General features: G+C 35.9%; 1 protein-coding gene across 1 annotated transcript; it reads left to right on the forward strand.

The window, feature by feature from the left end:
* The first annotated feature begins 9,437 nt into the window (after positions 1 to 9,437).
* Positions 9,438 to 13,352, forward strand: LOC145607141 (uncharacterized). Its single transcript, XM_081662891.1, has 3 exons — positions 9,438 to 9,830; positions 12,356 to 12,589; positions 12,660 to 13,352. Exons 1-3 carry the CDS (start codon positions 9,438 to 9,440, stop codon positions 13,350 to 13,352), a joined length of 1,320 nt encoding a protein of 439 aa, XP_081519017.1.
* The last annotated feature ends 790 nt before the right edge of the window (positions 13,353 to 14,142 follow it).

A 14,142-nucleotide genomic window follows, 5' to 3' on the forward strand; every position in this document is an offset into this window, starting at 1 on the left:
CACGAACCACCACCACCACGAGACACCACCGTGCGCCGGGAGGAGGAGAGTGACGTGAGAGAGGGAGTATGAGAGGGGGTTGGTTTCGTGTTTGCTAATTAGGGTTTGATCTAAATGATCAGTAAACTTCTTACATGCAAACCTAGGCACCTAGTTTATTTATAATCTCATTATAACTAGACTAGTGCACGAAGCCCAATAGCCTCTCAAAGCCCCTACATGTGACCTTATAGGATCCGTCCAATTGGGCTTTGGCCTATTTTACTAGTCCAAAGATCGTAAGTACCTCTAGCTATGGAAAAACGACGAGCCAAATGTCCAGACGTAATTATCTCCATAATTTGATCCAATTATATATCTAGTAATTGCACACGACGAAGACATAACTCCTTCAATCTCCCACTTGTCTGAGACAAGGGTGCAATATTCAAATTACTTAAGTCAATGTATATGTCGATTTGATAATATGATTGCATCACATGTCGAGATCATATTAATCTACAAATCGTTTCTTGAAATCTGAGTTAGAATTACAAAACCAAATGATTACTGAGTAATGCATTTGAACGCGGCCACGTATTTTCTGAATTCTCCCTCTTCAAGCGGCCATGACATATTTCCTAATTTAATAGGTAGACTATATCCAATCTTGTGGCAACAAGCCTCCCACTCAACTTCTGAAATGACCGGGAAACACCCTTTATAATCTCCAGTTACGGGCAGACGTTTGAGTGTACCACAACCATAACATCCATTGAATGAAAACAATGTTCCACTCATGTCAAAGGAATCCACTAATATATATGGAAGCTCTATACTTGAACTTCAAAGTAGGTCAACAGTTCGATCATGCATCATTCATGCATATCCAAGTGATTGACCGAGCATCACTATGCCCCTATAGCCCATGAAACTGCGCTATCCAATCAATCTTACATGCTAGTCCATTCATTGAAATCATTTATGTCCATTTTAATGATTTCAAACTAGGAACTTAAATAATATATGAATTTTGTTCACCTATGGGGTTTCATTCAAAAGGTCATCAACCTAGTGAGCCCATCAATTCATAATTATTTTGGACATTTAATTTAATTTCAAACCATAATTAAATAAGAGAAATAATGATTTCTATTTTAAACATAATTCTGCAAATTGATGTATTTTCTTATGTAATATGTTTTTCTCAAACATACACAACTTAAATTACATAATTTGCTTCAATCCAAGACTTTAATATGACTTTCATACCTTTGTCTATGGAAGGGGTTTAGTGATTTCTCACTCATAATAAAACTTTGCAGAACGTGACCTTCCGCTGGTCAATGATCTCATAACTGAGGCAATATCTCATATTCATTTGTTTGGATTTGTGATGTGACCCTGTCTCCTTTGTTCTTGGGCAAAGGTGACCCTTTAGTCATATGACATTTTAATCCAAACTTCCTGTAAAACTATCCGACTATAGCTTAATACACATATTCTGACATTGAGCATGCAATAGTGCTTTGCTTTGAACTTTTCAAGCTCACTATACTTCACCATACTGACAAAATATGCATCTAGATCAAAGTCTAGAATTATCTTGCCTGTTTGGAAAAACTTGCATTTGTAAAACCTTTTGACAACTTGTTTACCTTTAACACCATAAACTAGAAAAATTCCTTTAGCGCTTCTCAAGTACTCAAGGATTTGTTCTTGGTAACTTTTCGTATGCTTATTCTATATTTGCTTGAAACTTGGTACACATGCACAAGTCATATGTAACAACTTGCTTTGTACATTTCATGGCACATGTAATGGCCCCTTTTGCAAAAGCATAAGGTACATTACCTTTACAACTCAACTCTACTAGCTTTTAAGGCAATGAGTTTTACTGAGTGTAAAACCATGAGGCATGGGAAAAGATCATTTCTTAGAATCTTACATTTTGAACTTGTAAAGAACCTTATCAACATAAGTCTCTTGATTAGGTCCAGTCATCCTTCAAGATTCACTTTGTGGATTTTGATTCCCAATATGTACTCAACATCTCCTAAGTCTCCCATATATAAACAATCTTTCTAACCATTGCTTGACTTATTCAAGCATTGATATATCATTTCAAATGAAATGTATGTCAACTACATACTAGACTAAGAAGACCAATTGCTACCACTAAACTTCTTGTCTTTACAAGATTCCTTTTCATTCTTCCAAGGTAATCAAACTGTTTGATTTCCTAATGAATATTCCAACTCCTTGATGCTTACTTCAATCCATAAATGAATTTCTAAAGTTTGCAAAACATTCTAGGAATTCCTGAATTTCAAAACTCTAAGGTTGTATCATATACATACCATCCATCAAGAACATTTCATGAAAGTGATTTTGATTTCCATAACTAAAAATAATCCGAATAGCTTACATGACTAATAGGTTTGACCCTATTTTTAAGACTATCATGGACTAGCACATCTTTACAGACATGGAGTCCATTATGGATTTCTTGGCTTTAAGCCTCTTTCTGAGTTGGCACTTGTCCAAAGCTTGCTTGTAGGTATAGATTCCAACCATCCCAATAGGAAAATTTTAGAATCCACCTTTTACTAGAATTTCAACAAACTGTTTGTTTCGATCCTAAGTAACCTACGATAGGTATGAGCGAAAATAGAATTATTCTCTTCAACCCTTTGAAGTCTTTCATTCCAGTAGGACGATAGAAGTCTCGCTAGTTGAATTAGCTTGCTTTGACACATGTTTTATCAAATTAGCTGATTTCATGCGCATTCGTCTCTAATGTAGTGTTATCCACACCCTTTTGTTGCTCGTCTCGAATCTCATCGAGATCTAACTTTACTCCCACTTGGCTTTGTAGGAAGACATTTCTTTCTATAAAGACACTATCGTGAGCAACAAACATTTTGTTTCTACGCGATTGTAGGAATAATACCTCTGATTTAGGGTTTGTTATGTCATCTTTGTAAACATTTTACATAGATTTCATACTCCCTCAATCCTGTTTAGAAAAGATAATTTTGGAACATTTCCAGTCCATAACTCTTATGACATCTTTCTACTGCTTTGGTTAAGTTTCTGTTTAGTATATTCGCAATTGTTGTTGTTCTAATGCATATCCTCAAAATGATATTTGTAAATCATTAAATCTTGGATCGAACCATGGCAAGCAAAGTTTGATTCCTGCTTCATACATACATTTTAATTGTAATGTTCCTGGATTGTGAACTAATTCAACAATTCCTTTAGATGATCATTTGTTTTGAGTTAAATATTTATCACAACAATCATATTGTGGTGCTAAATTGTTTATCTCAAACTTGATTTTACATTTCATTTTGGAATTTTGAACATTTCAATGATTCCAGCTTTTATTTCATTAAGTAATTATCGACATATTTACTTAAATCGTTAATAAGAGCAATGAAATAGTTAAATCCTTTTGCTAAATCTTGAATTTATGGTACACTCACATCATATGTTTGTGTTCCAAAAGGTTATTTTAGCTCTTTTACCCTTTCAACGAAAAGGTAACTTGGTCATTATACCTTATCAAGCATGACTTCTAATTCTCAAGTGATTCATAATCATATAAGAGTAAGAGTCCATCCATAACTTTGGATGTGCAAATGGTTTATGTGACCTAACCTTACTTTGTTTATAAGTAAGTTTACTTTGAATCATCTAATTTACTTTTGTGATCTACTTATATCAATGTCATAAAACCAAAATTAACTCATATCTAGCAAAATGAAAACAATTTATTACCTTGGTCATGGATCAACATTTGTCCAAGCCAAGTAAAACCAAATCAGTATTCAAAACAAGAAAACCGAAATATTGTCTCATCAAAAACTGGAAATTGTTCTAAATGTCATGATAAACTAATCAGAAAATAAAACTATGAAGCTATTTTTGGCCACTAAAATACTCCTAGTGCACCTTCAAGCTCCATTTCCATGCTAGCTTCACTTGTTTGCAGTTCCTGCGTAACATCACAATGTTAAGCTCTGCAACTTGGTATCACATACCTTAGTGAAAGTTAAAATGTTCATATAGTATTAGGTAACTCTTACCTTATTACTTATCGTAGTGGGAACATCCTTGTTCAAGCACTGGCTTATTCTTCTTTCAGGTAATCCTCTGCATGATTCTTGAGTAAATCAACTAGTTTGACAGCAGAATCTTCATCATCTTGACAAAGTTTCTCGAGGTCAAAACCATCATGTAGAGAATGCAGAATTATATCATGAACATGGTGATCTTTATATGGTCTCCCTAACATACTCATGCGGTCAAATAGATCAACCATCGTATCCACATGAATCTGTACTGACTGGCCTGGCAAGAGTTTTCTTGAAATTATCTCACCATTGAGCCTGTAGGTTTCAAACCTAATACTTCCAGTCCAGGAGTCGTCATTCTTGGGAACCATATTAATGATTTCCATGACGTTTCCATCCATTTCTCCATTAACATGGGAATTCAGAATTCCATAGCAAACATTACGTAAGCACTTGAATAAGAGATAAGGTTCATAGTCCATGAATCTTCTAGCCCAATCCTCTGGGATAGAGGACAACATCACATGCTCGACTGTCTTAGAATCTGAAACATTTCTCAAATGCTTCTCAGGAGTCATGCTTGGACTAGATCTACCCTCGATTGGTAAGTCTAAATGAGAATCAAGATTTTCGTTCCTTAGAACACTTCTAAGTTCGCTTTCCCAATCGTTGAAGTTAAGAAAATTAAGCCTTGTTGTCATCGTTGGTGGTAAAGAATTATAGTCATCATTGTTACGGCTACCCATCTATGTCAAAATAAGGCAAAGTTTAATAATTATGCTTAATTAAAATTAAAGTACCATAAAACATTCATTTGGTAACTTTAAAACACTTTATTCAATAATTAAATGATCCCAATTGAATTTTAAGTGATTCCAAGACCCTTTATTCGTGCAATAATTAACCGGACTTTGGCCCTGCCATCAACCATTACATTTTCAAGGTGAGTAAACTCTTTACTGATTACAACTCTTGTAACTCTTGGTTGAATAACTAACCATCGCATGTTTAATTATTACTCTTAGCTTCAAGGTTCTAAACGCTTTAGGTAACCTTGTTGAATATAACCAATTAAAAGTGTAGATATGCGGTCCTACCCCCACTTCCCCAAGATATATTATGATGCTCTGCTGAGGGCTGACCCATCATAAACGATCAAGGTTTTCGTCGGGTTTTTAATTGGAAAAGCTGCATCAATATTACTAGGATCTAGATTTATTATGTTGTGATCATTTAGTGAACTCTAGCACATCATCAAACAACATAAATAAACCTAAACATGCATAATCTACTAATGCAATAAAATAAACATGACGTAGTATGGCCCCTTAGTCCTAAGAAAACTAGAAATGAAAAATGCTCCCACTTGAATCATCATGGATCTTCATCCACCTTGCTCCTTTGGGCCTCACTTCATGGGCTTCTTTTGGGCTAACACCATTTAAATAACTATTCTATTTACATTAAATAAAAGTTATAAAATTACTCAACGGTACGCAGACCGTATTTAGATTACAAAAATACATCACGATACGCAGATCGTATTTAAGAATCTATGGGCCATACTAGTCTATATATAGCAACATAATATCATATATTAGAAAAGTGTCATATAATAAATCACTCAACATGCTTGTGTAAACTACAACATCGAATGTTCATAATAAAGTCAACGCATTTCCTAAAATATCTTATATTTTAATCATAATTAGATAATATCATATATTATTCATGACGGTTCATAAAATATCATATATTTAATTTAGTCATGAGATAGAATCAAATCATATTTTAATCTAGAAAGATAAATCATATTTAATCTTCCATGATTATCCTAACTAATTTAGGAGATTCTATCCTAATTACTAGCCAATCAAATAATTTTAAAATCAATTACATCCTAATCTAATTATGGGATAATCACATTATTTAAATCAATTATTATCCTTTTGGAATATGCTCAGAATATCCTATTCAATCTTATCCATAATTAACCACTTTAATTTAGGATAATTACCAATTTAACAACTTAAATATGGATAATATCAAATATAACAACTTTTGAATATTTGATTTTATCCTAAAATAAAAGATTTTATCAAAATAAAACCAATTTTATCTTTTAAAATAAAAGATCATATTTTGAAAATATTTTAACTTATCCAGAATAAAACCGATTTTATCCCAAAATAATTCGTAATTATCCTGAAATAATTTTTCAAAACAGAATTTTTTGTTTAAATTACCGCAACCACCAACGCCGGCCACCGTGGTTGGCTAGTCGAAGCTAGCCACGGTGACTGGCTGCCGTGACAGCAGCCACTGCTGCAAAGGGCAGCAGCGTGGCAGCTGCTACTGTCGGGGCTGCAGGCCACCGTGCGTGGCCAGCCGAGGCTAGCCACGGTGGATGGCTGCCTTGCAGCAGCCACTATCGCGCATGGCAGCAGCACCCTCGAGCTGGCAGCCGCGGCAGCAGCCGTGCAACGGTTGCACGCTGCTGCCCACAGCCACCATGGACCGCTGCCCTCCCCTCCCTCCCTCTGGACTGACCACCTGGTCGGCAGCCGCCGTGGCTGCGTCACCCAGCCGCGGTTGCCGACCAAAATTATTAGTATTATTTTTTTTTTTTGTGTTTTGAATTTAATTAAAATAACATTTATCCTTATTAAATTAAATTAGTCCATAAGATTTAAAATTAAATCGTATTTAACTTTAAAATTAGGGTTCATCATATAATTAATCTCAATTTAATTCTAACTTTTAAAATTAAATCTATGATCATACATAAAACATTTTTATGTATAAATCAACCCAATTAAAATTATGAAACATAAAACAAATCGAATTAGATCAAAATCAAGCACAAAAATCATATTTTAGGGCTAGGATTTTCGAAAAATTCGAAATTAGGGTTAGGGGTTCGAAAAATTCGAACATATTAGGGCATAAATTCGGTCCTCTTTATGGCTATTTGAGCATAATTAAATCACATTTAATCGATTCCAAAAGTTTAATCACATTAAATATAATAATCGAACCAAAATTAAATTAATTTCTCCCTCTTAATTGATTAAAAAATTAACGTGGACATCAAATAATCGGATTATTATGCTCTAGCGCGTTCATGCAAGAGGCTAACTGATACCACTATAGGAGTTTATTGGTACTACGCAGCGGAAACAACATATATGAATCATATTCAATAAAGTACCTAATCCAAGGATCACATGCATAACACACAAGACACATAATTATACCTTTGAAGCGTGAATTCCACGAAGCTATTGGACAGGCAAATTAGGGAGAGAATAGAGCTCCAAGTGTTGCTCCTCTACTTAGTCCACGAGATTCGAACGAGCCGTCCACCAATACTAGATTGGTCGAGTGATTGAGGAAAACCGCGATCACCACCTTTTTGGACAACCGACCACCGCACGAACCACCACCACCACGAGACACCACTGTGCGCCGGGAGGAGGAGAGTGACGTGAGAGAGGGAGTATGAGAGGGGGTTGGTTTCGTGTTTGCTAATTAGGGTTTGATCTAAATGATCAGTAAACTTCTTACATGCAAACCTAGGTACCCAGTCTATTTATAATCTCATTATAATTAGACTAGTGCACGAAGCCCAATAGCCTCTCAAAGCCCCTACATGGCCGGCCACCTAGAATGATGAGGCCCATGATGGGCCTCGTCCTCTAATGCTCGATCTAGCCCCTTTGTGTGACCTTATAGGATCCGTCCAATTGGGCTTTGGCCTATTTTACTAGTCCAAAGATCGTAAGTACCTCTAGCTATGGCAAAACGACGACCCAAATGTCTGGACTTAATTATCTCCATAATTTGATCCAATTATATATCTAGTAATTGCACACGACGAAGACATAACTCCTTCAGCTTTTATTTGGTGGAATTTGGGGTTTCTTTATTTCATTTTTATTTTATTTTTATTTTCCTTTTGCTAATTCTTTTTAATTTATTTCTTTCTTTTCTTTACTTTCTTTTTACCTTCTTTTTTATTATTTATTTTCCAAGCTTGTATAAATACCCATTTTTGGGTAATTAGAGGGAATCAACTACTACCTCCGTTTCTTTTTAGTTGACACGTATTCCTTTTTAGGAAGTTTCTTTTTAGTTGACACGTTTCTTTTTTGGGTAAATTTTTTACCTTGCATTTACAAGCTACCCCACTTTCTTTTTCATTCTCTATCACTCTCTCTCCTCTCCTTAATATATGTGCCCAAATCAAACGCGTCAACTAAATAGAAACGGAGGAAGTATTATTTTATTTTGATCAGAACAAGCCCCTATTCCCCTTGACACATGAGAGGGGTAGAGTGAAGAAGGTGTTCAAATTCGAGCCGTGGTGGATGTCTAATGAGGAATGCGGGACGGTCATTGAGGAGGCCTAGTTATGTAGCGTGGGTTTGCAAACTGCTGGTCATATTGCAAGTTGTGCTGAACATTTGACTTTGTGGGTGAATCGCTGTTTTGGTGATCTAAAGAAAATAAATTAAAAAAACAGAAGACAAACTCAGAGAAGTCCAAAGATGGGATCCTGATGCTGACATGTTAGAGCAATGCAACTCTCTTACTAGCCAGCTTAATGAATTACACCATATGCAAGAATCGTACTGGTTTGCTCGTGCTAGAGCAAAAAAGCTCAAGGATGGGGATAAAAATACAACATATTTTCATCAAAAAACATGTACCCATCGCCACATTTATAACATCAATGGGCTGTATGAGATGTTGGAGTATGGAGAAGCACAAAAATGGAGCTGGAAAATATCATTGAAACGTATTTTGCTTACTTGGAGGGGATTGGGAATGTCGTCACAGGGAGATGAACGTGAGATTATGTGCTGAGCCAACTACAGAAGAAATAAAAATATGCCCTTTTTCAGATGCACCTGAACAAAGCCCCAAGGCCCGATGGAATGCATGCTTTATTTTTCCAGAAATTTTGGCATATTGTTGGGAATGATATTACTAACTTGTGAAGAGTTAGTCGCGTGGTGAATTGAACTTAAATGATGTTAATAAGACTTGTGTGGTTTTGATTTCGAAATGTGAGGACCCTAAACGTATAACGGAATTCAGACCTATAAGCTGTTGTAATGTACTGTATAAAATAATCTCAAAGGTTATGTCAAACAAACTGAAACATTTTCTGGAGCAAATTATTTCTATCAACCAGAGTGCTTTTGTTCCAAAAAGGCTAATCACTGATAATGCATTGGTAGCTTTTGAGATATTCCATGCCATGAAAAGAGGGGGTGAAGGAAAGGATGGGACGATTGCCTTGAAACTTGATATGAGCAAGGCATATGATAGAGTGGAGTGGAGTTTCTTTTGGAGAGGGTGATGTATAAAATGGGGTTTTCTGATAGTTGGGTTCAGAAAATATTGGATTGTCTTTCGAGCGTTTCTTTCTCTTTCAAGATTAATGGGACTATTTTAGGGTCTGTTGTTCCTACCAAAGGGCTTAGACAAGGTGATCTGATTTCTCCATATTTGTTCCTTATTGTTGCTGATGCTTTCTTTACGTTGCTATCAAAAGCGATGACTGATAAGCTGATCCATGGAGCGAGAATTTGTGGAACTGCACCCATTGTGTCACATTTATGTTTTGCCGATGATAGCCTGCTTTTTGCTAAAGAAACTGTTAGTGAGTGCTCGGTGATAGCTGATATAATCAGCAAGTATGAAAGAGCATCCGGTCAAAGTGTCAATCTAACAAAAACAGATGTTGTGTTTAGTAAAAATGTGAGTGAGTCTCGTCTATTGGAAATTATTGAGATTTTGGGGGTTGTAGACACCTAAAAATGTCTCCCCACAACCAAACCCGATGATGAATAACCTTTCACCGCCATTATTGGTCGGGTTGAGTATTTAATCTTTGGAGTGCTTAAATCCATATTCAATCCCGATACATTTCATAAACCAACCCAATTCATAGCCCATTTTCCCAAATCATAACTTATTCTCCTCTTTTCGTGCCTTTAAACCCAAAATAATTCATTTCGTGTCCTTTAAAATCATTCATTTCGTGTCCATTTATAAATTCATTTAGATTAGTTTATTTTGGTCCATAATCTAGGTCCAATTGTTAAATGGTTAGATGGGGCTTGAAAAAAATTTTCCAACGATATATTATAAGCCCAAATCCGAGTTATAACGAATAAGTTATGGCCAAAATACTAAACTGAATCTAAACCGAACCTAAGCCCACCTTTCCTACGACCCAATGATCATGTGGAGGGTCCAAAGAATTTAATCTCATTCCCAAGCCAATTATGATTAATTGGAAGCTTCTATAAGTTTCTAAAAGATCTTAATTATCCTTTTTGAAAAGATAAGATTAAAGCTTTTGAAATTGAATAAAACTTTTCTTTTTGAAAGTCCTAATTCTTTTCAAATTGAAAAACGTTCAAAGATTGTCAGATATTATTTTGGTTCTTCATAGTTTTTATCTAATTCTTATATGCTTGGATAGCTCTTGAAATTATCTTTCCAATGATATATTATAATATTAATTTCGAGCTATAACGAAAAAATATAAAAGAAATACGAAACTCTATCCAAAACTGACACCGTCCCACTATTTAGGCCATATATTTTATTCTACGAATTATTTTTATCTGAATATAATTGGGTTAGAAACTAGACTTCAAGAGCTTTCCAATGATATCTTATTCATCTTATTCCGATTTCTGGATCAAAAGATATGATAAAAATAAAATCCGTAAAAACTGCTGTCTATCGCAAGAGTTTTATCCGATTCGAATTCTTTTTTTTTTCTTGATTCGCCCCCTCCTTTTTCCCTATAAATAGAGGTCATATCTTCCCTTTTTCAATAATCAACAAGCTTGATCAACAAATCATTCTCTCTTCCTCTCTTCTACACCAAAAATTATTCTCTCTCCCTACACAAAAAATATACTTTCCTCTCTCTCTAGCCTAAATTCTAGCCACCCTATTCTCTCATTTAATATCCCTTAAGCACTCTAAGGAGTCCATACGATACCCGAAGTTCTATACTTAAACCAAGGCGTGAAAGGTAGAATTAACTGAGGGTTTGGACCAAATCAACTCTACTTTTTATTTAATTTAATTTCCATTTGATTTATTATTTATTGAAGTTACTAACAGTTTATTTATGATGTAGCAATTCAAGGAAACGTGGAAAGTGAGTAATTAATCACTTAATTACTCTTATTATTATTTTATTATTATTTTATATTGCTAGTATCATGATTATTATTATTATTATTATTTGATTTGACTAAAGCTATTATTGTTGAATTGCTTCCAATATTAATGTTTGTTCTTATATTTATTATGATCACCATATTGCATGTTTAAAGGGAATATGTAATATAACGCCTAATAAGATGATTTGGACAACTGGTTTAGGTTCCTTTTTAATCTTGTTATTTAATCAAGTGATCACCAATATTTTAGAATAATGTGTGCATTAATATTCAACCAATTTAGCTAAATAATAGGTTGGAGCGAATCGAATATTTGTTTGTATGCCTTTGAGATCACAGGAATACTTTTCACTATAAGAATCGAGTAGAGGCCAATACGGGCGAATGTGACTCCATGACTCACTTCGTACCATCATCCCCGATCCTCCTTTCGCGGTTCCGAACCATATGGAGTTAGTAATCTCATGGATTATGAATGGGGTGTAACCTTCACGGGTCAATCGTTGTTTCCTTTCGTTGTCCCTTTTCGTGGTTGCCTTAAATGATCCGTGAACGGTTTACAAGTTCATTAAAAACTTGTTTGCGGCTCCCTACTTTCCTTGTCCCTAATCGTGTCCTTAATCGTATATGTCAATTCCCTTTTCCTATGAGTGCCAAGCATATTCACAACATGTTTTTACGTAGGCGCACTTCAAACGACGCCTACAGGGGTAAGAGAAGTAAAAAACACGAAAAATATTTAGGCTTACCAACGATTATTGGGAAGTCCAAGAAAGGTATCTTTGCTAGTCTGAAGAGAGAATTTGGTGGAAAATACAAGGGTGGAAAGAGAAGCTGTTACCGAGGCTCGGGAAGGAAATGTTGATCAAAGTAGTTGCACAAGCAATCCCGACATACATGATGAGTATCTTTAAAATTCCTTACAGCTTAATTGATAAGATTCATGCTCTTTTAGCAAGGTTTTGGTGGGGCTTTACGAAAACATCTAGGAAGATGCATTGGCATAGGTAAGACTCTATGAGCAAACCGAAGTCCCAAGGTGGCCTTGAATTCCGTGATTTCAATGTCTTTAATCAGGCTTTGTTAGAAAAACATGTGTGGAGACTCTACAACAACCCAAACCCACTTCTTCATGCTATCCTCAAAGCTCGGTATTTCAATAAATCTTCAATATTGGAGGCGTATCGTGGATATGATCCAAGTTACTCTTGGAGAAGTTTATGGGGAGCGAAATCACTGTTATTAGAAGGGCTTCAATGGAGAGTTGGGAATGGTAAGATATTCGGGTTTGGGTTGATTCTTGGATCCCGGGTAATGTTATTCCAGCGCACACCACAAATTTTGATCCTGAGTTCGTGTTGCTGATTTAATTGATCGGAAGTTGGGCAGAAATCAGACAGGAAACAATGCGAGTTCTGCAACTGATCCAAGGGTGTGGAGCATTACATGGAATTTCGATGGTCCACCCAAATTGGGTCACTTTGTGTGGAACGCCTATAAAGGCAGTATGCTAGTAAAAAAAGAGTTGTATCGAAGGCATATTGCTCCAGATGAGTTGTGTGGTGGCTCTGGGATGGAGGTTGATTCAATCTCACATGTGCTCTTTGATTGCAGGGAGGTACAACATGTTTGGAGGTCCAATGATCTTGCTTCTATAATCAATGACTCGCCTAGGAATGCCCCTTTCCCAGATTGGTTGTTGTGGATGGCTGACAAAGTCAGTATTGCAATGCTATGTAAAGTCTTGGCAATTGCGTGGGCCGTTTGGTTTTGTAGGAACAAAAGAGTGCATGAAAATGCTGCTTTTGATATTGAGTTTATTGCTATAAGTTTTCTCCGGATGTTTCATGAGTACAATACATATGCAAAGAAAGTCTTCAAGCCAGATGTTTTAGCTCCTCGAACTGCTATATCAACATGGAAGAAACCATCACCTTATGTGATTAAAATAAATGTGGATTCCCACGTTGGTAATGGTTCTATAAGGGGCCTGGGTGTGGTGGCTAGGGACTGCTATGGCAGCATTTTGTGGGCTGATGTGAAGCGCTCCCCTGCCTGTTGGGATGTTGTGTAAGACCCTAGAAATTCCTTTCCTATAAGAACACCTCTTTTACCCTTTTAAAATGCGAAATAGGAATATCTAAGACATTACTGCCACCGTGAAAACGGCTAAGGCAACTATCAACGATACACAGCGGAAGACTTAAAATCAATACCATTCAAAATGAACGGGAAGTTTATTAGAAAAGTGCGAATCGAAAGTCAACTTAAAGTCAACCAATGAAAGTAAAGTTTAAAACCAAAACAAACGAAGTCAAATAAAATCAAACTACAACTTGGAACCATTAAAGGCCCTTATTCAAAACCAATTCAAATCCAAAAATTTGCGTTAGTCCACATATAAAATAACACCATAAATAGTCAATGCATAAAACATATCGTAATCTAATAGAAACTAGCATGATTCGCTCTTTACTCATGCCTCGTCATGAATATCTTCAATACTTGAAAAGCTTATCTGTACTTGCTTTCACTACTCTCCATCAGAAATGGGTCATCATGGGGCCAAGGTAAAGGCATGGCCAAAACACACAAACACACACAATCAGCAAAGCTGAGTACATAAGCGTAGTTAAACACACTAACATGCTTTCACCTATCACACACACTTACTTCCATGCACCTGTTTATAAGCACACACACACAACATTGAATAAGACTCACTATCTAGACACTAAATAATTTATTTAGCGTATTACGCATCGAACGGGTTTCCCACTCTACCTCCCCCAATTAAATTGAGGTTAACTGACACGGGAGCTAACCGTGCCAGTGACAAAACCACACATAGGTGGCGGAATTCC

Source organism: Chenopodium album, chromosome 23 (genome assembly GCF_948465745.1).
Source record: "Chenopodium album chromosome 23, dcCheAlbu1.1, whole genome shotgun sequence".
Taxonomy (NCBI): domain Eukaryota; kingdom Viridiplantae; phylum Streptophyta; class Magnoliopsida; order Caryophyllales; family Amaranthaceae; genus Chenopodium; species Chenopodium album.

What these genes read in the sequence shown, in the direction of transcription:
- LOC145607141 (XM_081662891.1), top strand. Translation starts at nt 9,438, where the DNA reads ATGGGGTTTTCTGATAGTTGGGTTCAGAAAATATTGGATTGTCTTTCG. An exon ending in ATGTTGTGTTTAGTAAAAAT is followed by an intron (nt 9,831 to 12,355) that starts GTGAGTGAGTCT and finishes GTCTTTAATCAG; the next exon opens with GCTTTGTTAGAAAAACATGT. An exon ending in GGTTGATTCTTGGATCCCGG is followed by an intron (nt 12,590 to 12,659) that starts GTAATGTTATTC and finishes ATTGATCGGAAG; the next exon opens with TTGGGCAGAAATCAGACAGG.